At 36.2% G+C, this 20,805-nt stretch overlaps 1 protein-coding gene across 6 annotated transcripts in view; it reads left to right on the forward strand.

Annotated features, from left to right (window-relative positions):
• Rps6kb1 (ribosomal protein S6 kinase B1) overlaps window positions 1–20,805 on the forward strand; it is a 40,742-nt gene that overhangs the window by 3,813 nt on the left and 16,124 nt on the right. For all 6 annotated transcript variants that reach the window (XR_010048155.1, XR_010048154.1, XM_063250874.1 and 3 more), the window contains exons 2-5: window positions 4,969–5,018; window positions 6,156–6,276; window positions 7,469–7,537; window positions 19,867–20,014. Coding sequence is in view for 4 of the 6 variants with exons in the window: in XM_063250874.1 (XP_063106944.1) it covers window positions 4,969–5,018; window positions 6,156–6,276; window positions 7,469–7,537; window positions 19,867–20,014 (388 nt within the window). In the remaining 2 variants the exon portion in view is untranslated. The remainder of the gene's footprint in view (window positions 1–4,968; window positions 5,019–6,155; window positions 6,277–7,468; window positions 7,538–19,866; window positions 20,015–20,805) is intronic.

The following is a 20,805-nucleotide window of genomic DNA, read 5'->3' on the forward strand; positions in this document are numbered from 1 at the left end:
AATAAAAGAGCCAGGATTCATTACTTTAGAGGGATAGAATAGTATATATTAAAACCAATGGGTAAGACAATTTCAATGGGAGGCCTTTTTTTGTTTCCATTTCCTAGGTGATGGTATCATTTGAGGAAGTGAGTTAAAACTAAGCAAACTTTTCCTTCAGAGAATTGTATTAGATTGTGAAAAATGTCAGATACTTCACTGCTTTTGGCATCATTAAAAGAATAATAGAAACCAGGCATAGAATGCCCCTGCAGATCCCCTGAATCTCAACTGGAGAGAATGCAGCAGGAAGATTTTTGAGTTCGAGGCCAACCTGGGCAGTGTATAAATTCAAGGCAAAAGTGGACAACATAGCAAGGCCCTGTTTCCACACAAACAAGAGAACTAAAAAACTGTAATGCAATCAGGAAAAAAATTTTTTGGCAGTGCTAAGGATTGAGCCCAGTGTAGTTAGCAAAGCACTTCCCCCAGGCTATACCCCTGTATGTCCTTTCTATTCTGATTCAGTTTTTGAAATAATCAGAGGCATACTGTATACATTTCAGATTGGAAAGTTAGGGTTTTGTTTTAAGAACTGGGCTAAATCTCCAGCCCTTTTATTTTTGAGACAGGGTCTCCATAAGTAGTTAAGTTGCCCAGACTGAGGCAACTTACTTGTAACTGTCCTGCCACAACTTCATAGTGTGCTGACATCATAAGTTCCCTGGCTGTAGATCAGATTTTATTTTTCTCACACCCCCACCCCCTGCGCCTCTTTGATACTGAAGAGTGAGCCCAGGACCTTTGCACTGAGCTATACGTACCTCCCAGGTCTTTAGTTTTTCATTTTTTTAGTTTAGGGTTGTTTTGTTTTTTGAGACAGGGTCTTGCTGTATAGTTCAGGCTGGCCTTAAACTCACTGTGTAGCCTAGGTTGGCCCCAAATTTGTGATTACCCTCCTGCCTTGGCCAGGAGGCCAAGTGCTGAGGTTACAGGCATGTGCTACCATGCCTGGCTGTTTTTTGATTTTGGAACTCCACTTGCACAGGCTGGGTTCAAACTTGTGATTTTGTGATCATCTTGTCGCAGCTTGTCAGTGCAAGGATTATAGGTATGTGCTACTACCACTCGCAGTTTACATGTCAGATTTTTTTTTCTTTTCTTTTTTTCTTTTTCTTTTTTTTGTATTGGGGGGGATTGAACTCATGACCTCACACTTGCCTGGCAGGCACTTATGCTGCTGAGCTAAATCTCCAGCTTTTTCTTTTCTTTTTTTGGTTTTTTGAAATAGGGTCTTACTATGTAGTTCAGGCCTAGCTTGAACTTACTTTTGTAGCTGAAGTTGGCCTCAAACTAACAAGGATTTTCCTGCTTTAGCCTCCTGAGTGATGAGATTAACAAAAGTCACCACACTGGCAGAATGTCATTTGTTTTTCTTTTTAATTGATACTGGGAAGCAGTCAGAACCTTGTACTTGCCAGGCAGGCACTGTGCTGCTGAGCTGTATCGCTAGCCTGAATTTCAGATTTTTATTAAGCAAAAAGTTTAATAGTACTGAAGAGCTAAGTACTGTATAGATAGTTTGTGTTCAAGGCTTCTTAGTTATGAAAATTTATAGAAAAACATTATTAATTATTATCATGAAGCACCAACTATTTTTAAATGGCTTAAGATTTAGAGCAAAGTTTTACACATTTCTCCCAACTCATCTGAATTACTGAATCTTATATTTGTGAAAGCCAGGCCAATGGATAGTTTACTTTTTTTTACCCAAACCTTTTGTCATTTTTGTTTGTTTGTTTTGTTTGTTTCACAGTGTTACTGGGAGTCAAACCCAGGAGCTTGCCCTGTGCTAGGCAAGCTCTGCCACAAAGCTATATTCCCCATATTGGATAACTGATTTAATGACTATTTGGATTGAGGATAATTTCACCCATTGTGGAGTAATTTTATAAATCTACTGTCTTTCAATGGGACTTTATGCATGTTAATTTGAATTTATGTAACATTTTTAGTTTAAAACTTTGCAAATAGTTATTCTGGTAGGCTGGTTAGAAACAGTATATCTTGTATGGTATTTTCCATGAGCAGGATTCCATTTTGTCAGTCATAGTGGCACACACAAAAAGCATGGGAGGCATCATAAATCTTAGGGCAGCAGAATAATTTTGAGTAGCTGCCTGTGAAAGAATGTTGTCAGTATGTATTGTATAACATTAGCTTGATTCTTCTGGTGTGAGACTTGTAAAATTAACTGTGAATAGCAAAAATGAATTGTACCTCAAAGGCCTCTGCTTTAGAAGGTAACTAACGGATAGGAAGTTAAAAGCACAGATGTAGGTGGCGTTACAGGCCTGGCCAGTTCCGGAAATGAAACAGCCGCAGGGCATATCTTGTGAGGTGGCTTCAAAGTCATGGTTCCGTGTTAACTAACTACTTTGTGATCTTTAATTTAGAGTTAAGTAAAATCAACATAAAGAAAAATTATTGTTAACTACTCGGTGATTTTTAATTTAAAATTAAATGAAATTAGCATAAAGAAAAAATTTATGTGAACCAGCATTTAAAAGAGGTTAGTCTTTGATCCTCTCCTCCCTCCTTTTTTTTTTTTAATACTGGGGATTGCACTCAGGACTTTTGCACTGAACTACATTCCCAGCCCTTGAAAACTTTAAAATTTTGAGACAGAATCTCACTAAGTTTTGCAGCCTTAGTGACTATCCTGCTTCATCCCAGTGTGAGTTACTATGTCCTATAGGTCTTTTGTCTTTAAAGCTATCATAGGTAATTGTATGTAGCAACAGATGCCAAAGGAGCTAACCATAACCATCTCCTCTTCCTCACAAAAACCTTACCAGTTTAACATGAGAATTACTTTTCTTTCTGTTTTTTTTTTTTTTTTTTCTTTTTTCTTTTTTGGTACCAGGGATTGAATTTACAACCTGGTGCTTGTCAGGCAGGCTCTTATGTTGCAGAGCTAAATTCCCAGCCCTTCTTCCCTTTTCATAGTACCCCATCCATCCCATCCATTTGCCTCATGAAACATACATCCTGTTGTTCATCCTGACTTGTCCATACTATGAGCAAATTATCAGTAAAATTTTGTGGAATCTCATGGTTTTTTTTTTTTTTGGTACCCGAGATTAAACTCATGACCTAATGTTTGGCAGGCAGGCACTCATGCTGCTGAGCTAAATCGCCGGCCTGTGTGCTGGTACTTTTAGGAAAGATGGAAAGATGTGCCTGAATATGGTCACTTACCTACAGGAATAACACAATGAGTTCGAGGTCTGTTGGGATACAAATCAGGACCCTGTCTCAATAGAAAAAAAAGAAGAAGAAGAAAGAAAGAAAGGCAGTATTCATCTCTCAATGCGCCCCCCCCCCCCCCCCGTTGATACTAGAGATTGAGCTAGGGCCCTCACACTGAGTTACTACCCCCTTCATTCCTTTTTTGGGTGGGGGAGGAGGTACAGAATTTTGCCAAAGTTCTAAATAACCCCGACTGGTCTGGAATTTGAGATCTTCCTGACTCAGCATCCCAGGGTACTGGGATTTATAGTCATGTGCCACCAGGCCTCTCCCTAAGTCTTTAATTCAAGAATTTTTACATTGACTGCTTGAATACTTGTAATATTTTCTTTTTTTCTTTTTTTTTTTTTTTTGTGTGTCTTTTTCCTTTTTAAGTAGGGTTTTTTTTTTTTTGTCTTTTTCGTTTTTATCAGTATCAGGGATCGAACTCATGACTGTCCCCTTACAAGGCAAGCGTTTATGCTGCTGAGCTAAATCCCCAGCCCATCTTTTCCCTTTTTTATCGGTACCAGGGATCGAACTCATGACTGCCTGCTTGCAAGGCAGGTGTTTATGCCTCTGAGCTAAATCTCCAGCCCCTACTTGTAATATTTTCAATCCTGTTCTTAATCGAGTGATACTCTTTTGTGTGAAGTGAATTTTAATCAGACTGTACTCAATAATACTCATTTTAAAACTATTTTATATCAATAATCATTTCTTTTATAAAGTTTTTTTTGTCTTTTTTTTCTAAACTATTTTTATTTATACTATTGTAAGCTGAGTTGTTATTTTTTTTTTTTAAAGACAATCTCCCATTGTTATCTAGATTGGCCATGAACTCATTATGTAGCCCAGGCTCACTGAACTGTAGGCAACCCTCCTTCCTACCTCAGCCTCCCAAATGCTGGGATCACAGGCGTGCACATATTGCCTGGTTGGAGTTGTTACTTGTATTCATTGCTAGTGTATATAGAAGGCTAATTAATTTTTCACTCATTTGTTCTTTAGTCATAAATATTTGGGAGCATGACTTCTGTTTGAGTGTGCTTAATTGTTTTCTTTTAAATAGCTGCATTGTATAATAAATAACTATCTTGAATTGGTTGTGGTTACCTTAGATTTAGGTCATAACATTTTATTAGTCTACCTAACAGGATTATTATCAGAATAGCCCTTTATAACTCAGTTTATTTAATAACTCATACTGAGATGCCTTTTGTTTCATAATACATAAATTTTAATAGATAAATGTAAGCTTTGAAGGAATAGTCACTTTTTTTTTTTTTAAGACAGAGTCTCACTATGTGGTTTAAGCTGGGTTTGAACTCACCGTATAACCCAGACTCACCTTGAACTCCTAGGAGGCAGTCCTCCTCCCTCAATTTTCTGAGTGCTGGACTATAGGCATGTACTCCCAAGCCTGCACTGAAGGAATAGTCACTTAATTGTGTTTTACATCATGAATGGGTAATATCTGTAGTGAAATGCCGCATGAAATTAAATGTAAAAAAGAGGAAATCAAATTCTTATAACGTTGTTAAGCACTTTATTTTGTTTACCACCGTATTTGCCTGTTTATTAAAATACAGAGAATTTTTTGAGTTGTTTATCTTTCATGTATGAGACAGAACTTTAAACTTGTAAGTTTTATGTTTATGAGAGTATTTATTTCTAAAATTTTAACATATTTTTCAGGGTCAGATAAATGAAAGCATGGACCATGGAGGAGTTGGACCATATGAACTGTAAGTTTATACGTGAATATTTTCATTGTGGTTTTCTTTTAAGTAGATTATGCTAGTTGCAGTTCATACCCATCAAGTGATTCTAATAACATGCTCTTAAATACCTAGTCATCTTTACAGACTTGTTTTATTGAATTTGGCTCTAAAATCTGATCAATGTAATAATACATCCAGAGTTTTGATACAGTGTACAGATTTGGAGAAAACAATACTTATTTGTATTCAGAATATAAGTCTGAGTTCCTTAGGGTTTTTAATATAGAGAATTCTATATCTAACCATTTTTAACTTTGAAAGAATTCCCCGACATCATTCAGAGACTTGTGCAGTCTTGTTTTGTGTATATTTGTTTTGAGACAGGGTCTCACTGTATAGTTCAGACTGGTCACTGTGTAGCCCAGAATGGCCTTGAACTTGTGATGATCTTTTTGCTTTAGCCTCCCAAGTGCTGGAATCACAGGCATGTGCCACAACATTCAGCTTCAGATTTGTGTAGTCAAATCAATCATTTTAAACAGTTTCCGTTAGGTGAATTTGGTGATTACTCTGCTCCCTGCCCTAAAAAGCTTTGCTATGGGAGGAAGAAGATACATCACTCATACAGGAAGCATTTAAAGGACAGTTGTCGTCCATTTTGAAGGCTTTAAATGAGAACAATAATACAGGGAGCTAGGCAAGGGAAAATGCATGGATAGAATTTATGAGCAAGAGTTTTTGTAGCTCATAGTTGTACTAACTAATTGGTAATTTTTAAAAGATTTGAGATTGTCAAATTGCCAAATGATGTTAGATAATACCTAATCTTACGAACATCTTGAATGAACTAAATTTGAATAACTAGAAGACTTTCCTTTTCAACTTAATAAACTTGTTCTAATTTACTTCATTTTGGAGATATCTGTTGCTTATGAAAATAATCGATAGAACACTTTGTGAACAAGCAAATAAACATTTATCATCCCCTTGCTTTGGTTGTGAATTATCACTTCACTTATAACACAAATACTAAATTTGCTGTCATGTACTTTTTTCCTTTTACTTAATTGGATTCCATTTCTATTTCTCCTTTCTAACAATATGCTAAAGATAATTTTAACTTTTTTGCAAATTTACTTTTGGTTTTGCTTTTCTTCCCAGTGGCATGGAACATTGTGAGAAATTTGAAATCTCAGAAACTAGTGTGAACAGAGGGCCAGAAAAAATCAGACCAGAATGTTTTGAGCTACTTCGGGTACTTGGTAAAGGGGGCTATGGAAAGGTAGGAAGTATTTCTGAAATGAGAGTTATTGTGTGTCTTGGGTAGATTGATTTTTATAACCTTCCTACAACAGTCCGACTCTATTAGCCATCAGTAAAAAATATGATGGCAACTCAGTGTGATTTGAGGGATTAAGAAATTGAGTTTTTCTTCCTCTTCCTGTCACCACACATGTTAAAATCTGTCACATAATCAGTACTCATTCAGTATTTCTTAAATAAGCAATTATGTAAGACGAAGTCTGATATTAAAGGATTGATTCCTTCCTTTGGTTAAATGGTGTCTTGTACAGGTATCCTCTTTAAATATAAACAGACCACTCCTTACTTTCAAGAGACATGTACATTAAATTATCTGTTCCTGAGCTCTTAATCTGAATTGGTACTCTTTGACATGCAATGTCTAGAGAAAGAGAGTTAGGGAAGAAAAAATAAGAGAAGAAAAACGAAAATGTATTTTCATAGTTTTACCCAAAGCTTACTAATTAATGCCTTACCTTTATGATCTTGTACCCAAGAAAACTTACATTTAGCCATTCTGTTTCAAGAGACAGAATTTGGATAACTTCTTTAGAATTAAATTTAAAAACTACTTATGGTAGTGAATACTGTTAATTTTTGTGAAGTGTGGTATTTGCATTTTATTCTTACCTAAGGACACATTGTAAAGTGTTTTAATCATTCTGAATGTGCATACAAGCATTTTGAATTTGTATTTTAGCTGTTGCATGAAAATTTAGAACTAACCATTTTAGTGGAATGGGTAAATAATGATTTCCTGTCAACTATCAATAAAAGGTTTTGTGTGAAGTAAGAATAGCAGCACCCCTGAAATAAATTCTAAACTATTTTAGAATTTTTAAGTTCATGACTGTGCTGCTTGGAACCATGGCTATAGTTCACTCTAACAAGAATTTTACATATAAAAGTACTGCAGTGTGCTCATTAGATGGTCATTTTCCAACCTTGCCACCAGATGGCAACAAATGAAAAGTCCCATATTTAACAGATTTCACTACTGTGAATCTTAAAATGCGGTCTGCTGTTTTAGCTGATCATTTTTGCACCCATTCCTTTGTGGTGTTAGTTTTTACAATATGAACTACTATATTATTTGTTTCTGATAAAAAGGAATTACAGGAATATGACCTACATAATTTGGCTTTTAATAATAAACTCACTTCTTTATCCAGGTTTTTCAAGTGCGAAAAGTAACAGGAGCAAATACTGGGAAAATATTTGCCATGAAGGTGCTTAAAAAGGTAATTCCTCCCTTCCCCCTTGTTCTTTCCTTCCCCCACTTTCCCCCGCTGTGCTGGGGATTGAATTTAGGGCCTTGCAAATGCTGGCAAGTACTATGCTGCTGAGTTTATCCCTAACCCTACCATATAATTATATAACCCTACTTATCTTTATTAGTGATATAAAATGTTGGCTTAGCTGGGCATAGTGTTGCATGCCTATACTCATATTCATGTGGGAGGCTGAAGCAGAAGGATTATAAACTGAAGTCCAGCCTGGGTAACATAGCAAGACCCTGTCTCAAAATTTAAAAAAAAAAAAAAAAATTGGTGGTGGGGGCACTAAAATTCACAGTTCCAAAAGTGTGTTTCTGGAGTTTGGGTTTTAACACAGTGGTAGAACATGTGCTTTGCACGCAGAAAGCCCTGGATTCAATCCCTAGCACCAAAAATAAAATATTTCTAGCATAATGATTGTGTTAGAATGTGGGGTATATTTCATTATTTTTATTACTGTTATATTTCTGCTGAATGAGTGTAAAAAGGAGAACACTTTCAATTTTTTCTGAAGTAACTCTTCCAGTTGGTTTTAGACTTGCCTGTCATGATAAAGAATTTTAATTTTGTGGTAATGACGATTGAACCCAGGGATTTGCACATGCTAGGCAAGTGCTCTAACACTGAACTATATCCTCAGCCCCATAGTTAAGGATTGAAATATTAAACCTCTGCGCTGAGATGCATGCCCAGCCCTTTTTAAATTTTTTATTTTTATTCACCATTGTCCCACTCATTCATTCTTTTGTAGTAATGAAGAATGAGCCCAGGCCCACACTTAGCTATGTCCCCAGCCCTTCTTTTTTTTATTATTTTTAAGCAGAATCTCACCAAGTTGTCAAGACTGGGTTTGAATTTGTGATCTGTCTGCCTCAGCCTTCCAGAGTGTAGGATTATAAGTGTGTGCTAGTTCCTTTTTCTTAGTTTAAGGCTGGGGATTTAGCTCAGCGGCACAGACATCTGCTTGGCAAGTACAAGGTTGTGAATTCGATCCAGGTGCCAAAAAAACAAAACAAAACAAAAAAAAACACATTTGACTGCTGTCCCTTTTTCTTAGTTTATCTTCTATTCTCTTGTTTTGGTGATTATCTCTTAGTAGTTCCTTGAAAAAGGATACTTGAAGGTAAATTTTTGTGAAATGTAATGTTTGCAATTTATTCTTATATTTAAGGAGTCATTGTTGTATATTTGAATATATCTTTATAACAGCTTCATACTTGCTTAATTGGGAATTTTGCACATGCAGTGCTGACAATCATTTTGACAAGTACTCTACCCTCAACCTCTGGTTAGAGTGTTGATGTTGAAAATCACTTTTACTCAGATTTGCTTCATTTTTCTCTTATTTTTATTATTTATTTATTTATTTATTTATTTTTATTTATTTTGGTTGAGACAGGATCCTGCTATGTAGTTCAGGCTGGCCTTGATCTCACTATGTAACTCCAACCTGGGCTTGACCTTTCTGCCTGGGCCTCTCAAGTGCTGGGATTCTAGGCGTGTACCTTCATGCCTGGCCTTCCATTTTCTTCTATATTTAGGGTTTTGTTGAGAAGTCTCTTGCCATTCTGACTCCAAGTCTTTCATTTATGGCTTATTTTTCTCAAAAGTATTTGAGATTTGCTTTTCTGTTTTAAAATTTGTTAGTGATATATCTTGCTTTGACTTTTATTTTTATTCATTTGAATCTCAAATTTGCAGGCCTTCAGCTCTAGGAAATTTTATTATATGATTTATTTGTTATCATTTTTTTCTTTGTGGAATTGCAGTTAGTGAGATGTTGAACCTCCTGTACTGATCATTTAATTTTTCTTATCTTTTTCCATTTGCCCATTTCTTTGTCATTTTGTTTACTTTCTTTTCTTAATTTATTGTTGTTTATTAGTTATTTTGTTACTCATTTTTGTGGGAGATTTTTGTTTTTTTATTTTATTTTTTTTCTTTTTCTTTTTAAGACAGGGTCTTGCTATGCAATTCAGGTTTGTCTTGAGCTTACTTTGTAGCCCTGACTAGTCTTGAACTTAACAACGATCCTCCTGCCTCAGTCTCCCAGCTGCTGGTATCATAGGCACGCACCATCACTTCAGCTGTGCTTTTGAGGTTTCTTTGAGACATGGTGTCACTATGTAGCCAAGGCTGGTCTTAAGCTGTCCATTTTCCTGCTTCAGCCTCCTGAAGCTGGAATTAACAGATATATATTATTGCATCTGATTTACTGATTGTTTTAGTGACTTTATTTTCTAAGATTTTTAACCTCTAATTATTAGCACATAATTAATATACAAATTTGTTTTCACTGTGATTTATGTCCATGCAGATAATGTACTAAATTTGTTTTTAAATTATACGTAAGAATATAAGAATAGTATTGTTAGTAGGGAGCCATGTAAGGTTTCAGTGTGTACACACTTAAGTATTTAAATCATTTATGCTGCCATGCATGGTGGCATATACCTGTGATGCCATCTCTTGGGAGACTGTAGCTGGAGGATCACTGCAAGTTCGAGACCAGCCTGGACTATACAGTGAATTCAAGGCCAGCCTGAAAAACAGAGATTGTCTCAAAAAAAAAAAAAAAAAAAAAAAAAAATCAAGGTAAACATTTGCCCTAACATTTGTCATCCCTTTATGGTGAACCCTTTTTTTTTTTTTTTTTTTTTTTTTTCCCCGTCTTTTTGAGAAAGGTTTTGCTATGCAATTCAGGCCGGCCTTGAACTCACTTTGTAGTTTTGTAGCCCAGGCTGGCCTTGAACTTGCAGTGATCCTCTTGAGTTCTGGGATTACAGACATGGGTCACTGTCTCTGCCTGACAGAAACTTCTAAAATTATGTTTTTTCTAGGCTTTCTTTCTTTTTTTTTTCCTTTTTCATGATGGGTCTCATTGCATTGTTCAGTCTGGTCAAATAATGTTCCTGGAATTACTGTTGTGTGCTACCATGCCCAGTCTTCTAATTTGTTTAGAGATCTGTGGTTACCCACCACCCAGAACTTTTTCCAGTAACCGTAATTGAGTACCCAGTGATCGACCTTTCCCTATCAGTCCTGCCCTGTTCTTCTGATCTCTGGTAATTGCCATTCTACTATAAACTTCTATGAGAATAACCTTTTACTGCCTTTTTTCAAAGCCTCTGTGTTTTTGATTACCTAGAATTGTCTGATGGTTTGCTTTATAGCAACCTGTTATATAAGTACATTATCATACTCTCATCCCTCTGAGGGTTTTGTTTGGCTTAGAGGTGTTGGGGACAAAAACAGGGCCTCATATTCTAGGCAAGTGCTGTACCATTGAGCTGTACCCCTAACACCCTCTGAGGATGTTAATTAGAATTCTTTGAAGTTTTCTGTTATTCCATGCATTGCAGACCTTTGCTAAATGTCTCCTGTTGTTCACTGATCGTTCATATTTAAGGGTGGAATTGGAGAAGCTGATGAGAAGCCTTGTGTATAAGCATCCATACGTAGTCAAAGGTTACCTGGCGTCTGACCAAGAACCTTAAGTAATAGTGTATGTTGGTCTTTTTTCTGAGTTGCATCAGTTCATGCTGAGAAAAATCCTCTAGTCTTTTTTTGTGGAAAAAGCATTCTGGAGCTGAGTGGGAAAAAAAGGAGGGATAGAGACATATCATCTCTTAACTTGTAGACTTTTGTTGAAGTCCAAGGTTTTACTTTAGCACCTCACCCTGTATCCTGTGCCGTACTCTCTTTTCTGGAGAACCCATTTTTTTTTTTTTTTATAATGTATGCAATGACAGAGCCTTACACACACTAGACAAATAGTAGAGCTATAGAGCTACATCCCTAGCACCCTACTCTGTCTCCTGTCTTCATCTTTTGAGTTGGGGATGAGGAGGTTCCATGCATCTCCTAGTTTAGCTGAAGATGTATTAATTATGTTGTTTCTTGTTCTTTTTGTTTGGTACTGATTTCTAAAGTTTGTTGTCATAAATAAAAGTCCTGCTAAACAACTACTTTAAAAGACAATCATTGAGCTTGGGGTGTAGTTTCAAGGTAAAGTATATGTTTGGCATGCTTAAGGCTCTAGTTTCAAAAACCAGATACAAACAAAACAAGACAAAATGACTTTTTAAAAAAAATTATAGGATTGTGACCAGGTGTGGTGGCACATGCGTGTAATCCTAGCACTTTGGGAGGCAGTTGCAGGAGGATTGCTGCTGGTTTGAGGCCAGCCTGGGCTACAAAGTGAGCTCAAGGCCAGTCTAAACTACATGAGACCCTGTCTCAAAAACACCCCCTGTAAAAGGATTTCTATTACTTTAGTCTTTTCCTTCTTCCTGATTTTCATTGAAGTAAACAAATGACTCAAAAGCCCAGGAACAAAAACTGTGACTACAGCTTTATTAGTGTGGTTTAAAGAAGCCTTCTAGATATTTTCAGCATTAATTTCTGCTTCACTAAGATGTGATTAACATTGGTTCACTATACTATTTCATACTGGAATCATATGAATTTAGTGAATATTGGTTTGGTGGAGGGTGGTTTTGTTTTGTTTTTTCTTTGTTTTATTTTTTTGTTTTTGGTAAAATATGTTAGACTCAGCCATGCTGGTGGCCCAGCAGTCTGAGAGGCTAAAGCAGGAGTATCATAATTTTGAGTCTAGCCGGGGTATCGAAAGACCCTGTCTCAAAATTTAAAAAAATTTAATATGGCTAGAGATGTAGCTCAGTGTGAAGGCCCTGTGTTTGATCTCCTAAACCACGATAGATACAGGTAGGGAGATAGGTAGGTAGGTAGATTAATTGATTGATACAGATAGATAGATGATAGAGAATTAGAGTCAGTTTAATAATGTCTGTTTCAGAAACACTGAGCAAAACAACTGGTCGATATTCTAAATTTGTTCATTTTGTTATTTATTTATATCTGATAATCAGGGTTGTCCATATTAATCATAATATTAGTCTTTTACCTTGAGTGAAGTATGTTCTAGCACAAGTATCTTTCTTTAGTGGAAAAAAGAGGATATGGGTTTTTTGCCTGCTGATGATGGGGTGGGTAGCATGTTGGGAAATCTTAGATACTGCTAAGTGTCAGGCCTCTTATTTGGACTCTGGTATCAAGGACCTAAGCTCCTTACCTCTCCCTTTGCTTGGTTATCATTCCTTCCCACTGTTTGAATTCTCTCCCCAAGCTTGGGTATAAGATTAGGTCATCTCCTTGTTGTCACTGAAAATGCGCTCACAGCCCAAATAATAGAAGTGAAGGAGGTCCCTAGGGTTAAATATAGGGCTTTAATTCCTAAATCCCTAGATTAAATGACTCTAGACTCCTTTTGAGTTTCTTTTTTCTGATTTTGTTATTTTGGAGGCAGAGATAATTAACCTCCCTGAAGCAAGAGTGTGGTAAGAGTATACCCATAAAAATAAAATCAGAGGAGAGCCAGATTTCACGTTTACTTGGGTTTGTGCTTAGACATTCTGTCTGAACTTATCAGATTGTTTGTTCCATATAGAAATTGTCCCATTTGGGTATTTGCTTGTGGTGGGATGTCGAAGAAAACACTTAGCAACAACCATTTCCTTATGCTATCAGTTACAACAAAAATGTTCCCTGGAAGCAAATTACTATTGCCTATAGCTTTGTTCATCTGCATGATGAATTTTAGACCTTTTGGCCAAAGGTTTGTAGTCACAAGATTGGCCATACTTCCGTTTTATCATATTAAACTAAATAAGAGTCTTCTATGTGTCAGCCCTTAAGGTGGATGCTAAGATTTATCATTTGATACAAGTGTCCCTTGTTAGTGTATAATCCACAAAAGGAAGAATGGATAAATGGAGGCCTGGGGATTTAGCTCAGTGGCATAAGCACTTGCCTTGCAAGCAGGCGGTCGTCAGTCGATCCCCGGTACCAATAAAAATGAAAAAGAAAAAAAAAAAAAAAACAATAGATAAATGTAAACTTAGGCTTTTTTTTTTTTTTTTTTAATGGTGCCAGTACTTTTAAACCCAGGACTTGGTGCATGTTTGCAAAGGGCTGTACTACTAAACCACATCCCCAGCTCCAAGGTTCTTATGTTTTATATTAGTTAAGTTTATTGGTACAGTTTAGATACTCATGATGATTACATTCATTATAGAGAATTTGTACTTGTATATGATAATACTTTATTTTTCCCCCATCCTCCTACTCTCCCTTCAATCCCTCTTCCCTTCCTTATTTACAAAAGTCCAAGCTTATTCTTAAAGTTACACATGTATCTTTTTATCATAACTCTTGCTTCTTTAACGGTTAAGCCTTTGGGGGCAGGGGGGTAACCAACTTTGCCTTTGCCAGGCAGGCACTGTGTTGCTGAGCTACTGAGCCGCTGAGCTATATCCCTGGCCTGGTTTAACCTCTTTGATGTCTGGTTTAACCTCTTTGGTGCTTGCTCTCTTTTTTCTCTCCCCTATCTTTTTTGTTTTCTAATTTATGAAGATTCAAATATGTAGTTCAGTCTTTTTCTCCTTGTGTCTCTTATTATTTGATTTGTCTTTACTAGGTTTGTGTTGAGCAAGTAATTGATAGCCTAGCTCTGTAATTCTTTGATCTTTAACTCCATCAGCTTTCATTTCCATTCCATTTCAAAGTTCTTACCCCCCTTTATTTTTCATTTTAGTTTGAAACTATCCTAATAAACATGATTTAACACTTCATTTACTTGCTATCCCCATTGACCTTATATATCCACAGAAATCCTAACCTGAATGAGCTCAGTTGTCAGTGCTCATTTTTTCCTGTATCTCAGCTGCTGAGCATTACTGGCAGAAATTACACAAATCTGCACATTGCTGATGGGAATACCTATTTGTGATTCTCTACTCATTCTGTTCCTCAGGATTACCAAAACCAAAAAAAGTTTTGAGATAGGGTCACGCTATACAGGTCAGGCTGGCCTTGAACTCACCATGTAGCTCTCAGGCTGACCTCCAAACTCATGGAAATCCTCTTGCCTCAAGTACTGGCCTTACAGCCATGTATTACCACTGAGCTTCCCAGCACTATTTTAACATATTCCTCAATAACTTTCTATTCTTAACAGCTGACCCCTCGTTTTTTTGGCAGTTATTTTCTATTTATTCCATTTTTCCTTGTTATTTCCCACATTGTGTTTCTCTTGATAGTTTTAATGAGCAGTGTACATGGTGAGTATTGTCATAATCATTTCCTCTGGAGATAAGCTATTCTGTAGGTTCTACATGTTTTTTTTTTTTTTTTTTTTTTTTTTTTTTTTTTGAGACAGGATTTCACTGTGCAGTTCAAGCTGGCATTGTGCTCACTTTTAGCCCAGGCTGGTCTTGAACTCAAAGTGATCGTCCTGTCTTAGCCTCTGGAGTACCGGGATTACAGGTTGTGTGCCACTACACCTAGCTGTTACACTTTCACTTTCTGTAGGAGAAAACTTGTAACAAATAATATAATGCAAATAAAATAGTTCGTGATACCTGTTGTGTTTCTACTTGAATTCAACACTGTATCATGAGAGAGTTGTTTCTTAACAATTTAAAAATTATAACTATGTTTTATTCTTTTTTTTTTTTTTTTTTTTTTGGTTCCAGGAATCAACTCACAACCTTGCTAGGCAGGTGCTTATACTACCGAGCTACATCCCCAGCCCCGTTTTATTCTTTTGAGATAAAATTTCTTTTCTAAAGGTTTTTTTTGTATTATTGGCCCCCTCTTTGTCAACTGCCTGTCTTCCAGTTTGAGACTGTCAAATGTGATTTCTTTTACTTTCCTGTTCTAATCCCTATCCCAACACTGTATCAATTTTTATTTTCACTTGCTTTTACTTCTTTCTCTCTAGGTTTAGTGAAATATATGTTCCTCTTTTCTGATGCCAGTCTCTCTGTCTGTTGCTGACCCTCTATTTCCATCCTCTGGCGTGTGTTTTGGGTTTGTTTGTTTGGTGCTCTGGCTTGAACATGTGCACAACACAAATTCTGCCACTAAGCTATACTTGTAGCTCTCCTGTCTTTATGTAGCTATGTTAATGTCTCTTGCGTATTTAAAACCTTTAATGAAGGTCATCTCCCTTTACCTCTTTATGACTGGGCAGGGTTCACATAATCATACTTCATTTTTGAGTTTTATTGTTGTTTTCACTCACTAAACTTATGACTGTTAATATTTTATAGTATGAGGTGTTGAATCCAGTACCTTGCAGCTGCTAGAAAAGTGATGTACCACTAAGCTCCATCTCCAGGCTTCTTACCCTTTTTTTTTTTTGTACTGGGGATTGAACTCATGACCTTGCACTTTGCCAGGCAGGTGCTCATGCCACTGAACTAAATCCCTGGTGCTTTTACATTTTATGTTATGTTATATAAGGTTATGTTACATTTGAGACAGGATCTCACTACATAGTTCAGGCTGGCCTTGAATTCATGGTGATCCTTCTGCCTCAGTCTCACATATGTTGGGATTACAGGTGTGTGATACTACATCTGGATATGACTGTTGTATTTCAATGAAACTTTTGTTGCATAGATCATCACTGACTTCCCAGTTCTGAGAAGAGTGGTCTTTATTTAGTTCATCGTTATCTCTGTTGCATTGAAGCTATCACCTGCAGCATTTTGAAACTCTTCTTCCTTGACCACTGTGATTCCGCTTTACTTTCATTGTATCTCTTAGTTGTCTTCTTATACTTTCCCACAGTTGTTCATTTAAAGACTTAAGACCTCTTAAGTAGTTAAAAAAAATAATGCATTGACTCAGAAGACATATTATGAATTTGTCATTATTTTGGTGAGGTTGAGTTTGCTAATGGTTAAGAGAATGTCCAACAAATTTTCCACTGTACCATTTTGCTTTTGTAATTAGTAAATGATCTATGGAATAGACCATATGATATCCTGACTCAATTTTATTATTGTTTCTTATCCAGATCAGCTATTACTATAGTGATTATAAAATGGAGACTTTCTATTTTTATTATTTTCTTGCATTGCATTCTCTCAAGAAGTACTGGTTTTTTTTTTTGGTACCAGGGATTGAACTCAGTGTACTTGCAAGGAGGCACTTAGGCCGCTGAGCTAAGTCCCTATCAAGAAGTACTTCTTTAAAAAATTTTTTTTTAGGTCTGGTATGGCTCAGGGATAGAATGTATAAACATGCATGAGACCCTGAGTTTGAGCTCAGGTACCACCAAAAAATAAAAATAATAATTTTCAAAGCATACTTTAAAGAATCAAAGCTGGGGGCTGGGGATTTAGCTCAACAGCATAGGCACCTGCCTTGCAAGAGTGTGGTCGTGAGTTCGATCCCCGGTACTGATAAAAAAGAAAAAGACAAAAAAAAAAAAAAAAAAAAAAAAAAGAATCAAAGCCAGCAATGCTGGTATAGTGGTAAATTCCTGTAATCCCTGTTACATGGGAGGATAAATGGGTAAATCACTTGAGCCCAGGAATTTAAGAGTGTCCTATACTATATAGTTTCAAAAAAAAAAAAGAATTGATATGGACATTTATTGTCTCTTTCAATTTGTTATCTATGTCTGTCATTCATTTTGGTTCTGAAATCATCCCAAATTTTGATAGAACTCTACTGAAATGGCTTCTTGGCCCAGGGATTCAGCTCACTGGCCTAAGCGTCTGCCTGGCAGGCGTGAGGTCATGAGTTCGATCCCCAGTACAAAAAAAAAAAAAAAAGACTTTTCTGGGCTTTTAGCACCGTCAGTTTTTGATCACTATGTTAATTTCTTGTATAAAAGTGTGTTCTAGAGGGAAAGAATGGTGCTTACAAATTGAGATCTAGGTGTTAGCCCTTTTCTAAAAATTTTTTAGTTTTTTTGTGTTTGTTTGGTGCCAGGAATCAAACTCATGACTTATTGCTTGCCAGGCGGGTGCTGTGCTGTTGAGCTTTATCCTTTGGCTCTTAGCCTTGCTTTTTTGTTTTGTTTTGTTTGCCTTTTTCCTTTTTATCAGTAATGGGGATCGAACTCACGACTGCCTGCTTGCAAGGCAGGCGCTTATGCCGCTGAGCTAAACCCCCAGCCACTCTTATCCTTGCCTTTAAGCTGTCTTTTTTCCTGACTCTTGCAGTGGACAGAGCTAGTAAGTTTTTATTTTTTACTTTTCAGTTTTTGTTTTTAATCATATCTTCATATTGACACCCTCGTTCAGTTGAGTGTCATAGGGCTCTTCTTAGCCTCTTCCTCCCCTCTTCTCTTTTCTGTTTCTACTACTGAGGGTTGAATCCATGCTGTCATCTATGGTGAGCATGAGCACTACCACAACCTTCAGTCTGTTTTATCCCCTTTTGCCACACTGAAAACTTGCTAATCTCAATAACAGTACTGTGCTGTGAAAATTGTAATACCAGTACTACTAACTACAGATCACTGCTAGCTACAAATTTAGAACTAATTTAAAATGTCTTTTTAATTTTTTTTAAATTATAGATTGGCCAGCAGTGCATTTAGCCTGGACACTTAAGTATTTTTTTCCCTGTGGCAAAATTATCCATGCATATTCAATTCTTTTTTTTTTTAGACAAGGTCTCATTATGTAGTTTAAGCAGGCTTTGAACTCACTGTGTAATACAGCCTGGCTTTGAACTTGAGATCCCACTGCCTTGGCTTCCTGAGTGCTGGGATTACAATCATGCACCACCATGCCAGGCCAAATTTATGTATTTCTGATGTGTTTGGTTTTATTTCTTTTCTTCATCTTTGTTGATTTTGAGAATATAAAAAATATTAACATGGTTCAGAAATCAGCATCTCTATTTAGTATTTATAAAAATAATTTAAGTAGGAAAAAATAGGTGATAAACTTGAGATTGCTTAGAAAGTATATTTAAAAGTCCTATTTTATTTCTGGCCTTTTACTATTATTAAGTTGAGGTGTATCTTAGTTGTGTCCATTTTTGCAGATACATATATATAGTGTTATTTCCTTGCTTACACAAAAGATATACTACAGATGTTGCTGTACTTGATATTCTTTTACTCTCTCATTTCATAAAGATACTTACTTTTTTTTTTTGGTCTTTTTGAGACAGGGTCTCGCTGTGCAGTTCAGGCTGGCCTTGAGCTCACTTTGTAGCCCAGGCTGGTCTCGAACTCGCAACAATCCTCCTGCCCCAGCCTCCCAAGTGCTGAGATTACAGGTGTGAGCCACCATGCCCAGCGATATTTACTATTTTTATAGCTTGAAAACTATTGTGTAAATTCTATAGGTTTTCATACAGCGTCCAAAGTATTACCATTTAAGTAGTTTATCTCTGTGCTCACTATTAGTTGCCATAATGGCAACTAATAATCTTGGGCACAGGTATGTGCTTCCCATATGAATAGTAGTGTACCATCACAATATCTTCTTAGAATTTAGAATGTCCAAAATAGTACATCATTTTCCAAAAACTTTTTTTTCCACTTTCATTCCCTGTCATTGATTAATATTATTGTCTGTCATATCACTTAAGCAGAAACCAAGGTATCATCATTTCTTCTATCTGATTAATCAGCAAATACAAATGATGTACCTTTAGTCTTTTCATTTTTTCCCCACTTTTCTTAGTTACATGTCCTTTTAATTTCTTATACCAGCCTTCTGACTAGTCTCATTTCTTTCCTAAAACTCCACATTGCTCCTGGTATTGGCTTTCTTAAAGCCAAATCATTTCACTCATCTCAACATACCTTCTTTGCCTCTGAAATAAGATTCCAACTCCTTTTGCCTAAATGCAAGTCTTTAATTTCCTGGCCTCTTGCCTGTGTCTCCAGCCTAAGCTCTAAACACCTTTTGTCTTATTGAACTGCTTGCAGATTCCCTGATACATCTTGTTCTGTCTCTGATGTACCTTCTGCATTTCACCTAAATAACTCTTCAAGGTACAGCTTACGTATCACCATCTCCACAGAGACTTTCTGCCAAGTCAGTTGCAGTTCACATACAGTGATCTGCTTACCTCCCTCTACTTCATCTTTTTTCCTTGATTATCTGGGCTCCCATGAACACTTCTGTTTTGCTTTTTTGCCACAGAGCCTGTGGCAAAAAATTAACATTTAGTAGTTAATGTACGAATAAAACTGATCTGCTTATAGATTTTTTTTAAAAGAAAATGTGTCTTTAGGTTTTCATTTACATATTTACTGCCAAAAAGCCTAAAAAACGAACAAATGAATAAATAGTTCAGATATGTATAACAAGTGAATGTCTTTCATTACCCATCTTAATTTATAGTGGGAACTATTCAGTATTGGCCAGAAAACACAAAATAGATTTTCAAATTACTATAGAATAAAATGTTCACTATTTTGTTCTTATAGACCATCTCTTTTCCTTTAGGCAATGATAGTAAGAAATGCTAAAGATACAGCTCATACAAAAGCAGAACGGAATATTCTGGAGGAAGTAAAGCATCCCTTCATTGTGGATTTAATTTATGCCTTTCAGACCGGTGGAAAACTCTACCTCATCCTTGAGTATCTCAGTGGTCAGTACACAGTTTGGTGTAATTATTTGCATTTGCTCCAGAAACTGGGTCAGAATACTATTTTCTGGTGGAAAAATGCGTTTCCCCGTCGCAGTCAAATAGTTTATAAAATTGATGAATACTTGAAAGAAGGAATTCAGGTATTTCTTTTTGCAGACAAATATGAAGAAACTTTGAAGATTAAGTTTTTTCTTATTTGCAGAATTTTCTCAATCCCATTGTAATCAATCATTTAACAAAATAATTGATGCAGAGCCATCAAATTGTGCTGGAGTAAGATAACTCAAACACTAAAATAGTCCTTTACAAACTGGAGTGGGAAAAGTAATTGAAAATATTTTTTAAGGTAGTGAACATATTTAGAATTATGTCAAAGTTTTAGTTTAGTTAGCATTAGGGATAGAATATGCAGTTTACAACAGGAATTGTCTATGTTTTCTGGACCTACCATCTGCTAAGACTTATTGTAATACACTGTTAGCATCTACCAAAAACTTGTTGCCCCTGGTATTATTTCTAGATCACAAATATCTTTCCAGCAAGCATACTTTGGATTTCTTAGAAACATTTTGTAATAGCTTGGTCACTTGAAGAAAAAGCTGCAGGATTTAGCAACTTTGTTGTGATTATTGCCAGTTTTCTTTTATAATTTTATTTTGATATAATTCCAGACCATATAAAAATTTTAAAGACTAGTTCAGAGAATTCCCATATATCTATCATCTAGATTCTCTAATTGGTATCATTTTATCACATTTGTTTTGTTTTATCCTCCTCTCTGTGTATATGTA

The sequence above is a fragment of the Cavia porcellus genome, unplaced genomic scaffold (assembly GCF_034190915.1).
Source record: "Cavia porcellus strain 051 isolate PalLab524CR breed Dunkin Hartley unplaced genomic scaffold, mCavPor4.1 scaffold_6, whole genome shotgun sequence".
Lineage (NCBI taxonomy): Eukaryota > Metazoa > Chordata > Mammalia > Rodentia > Caviidae > Cavia > Cavia porcellus.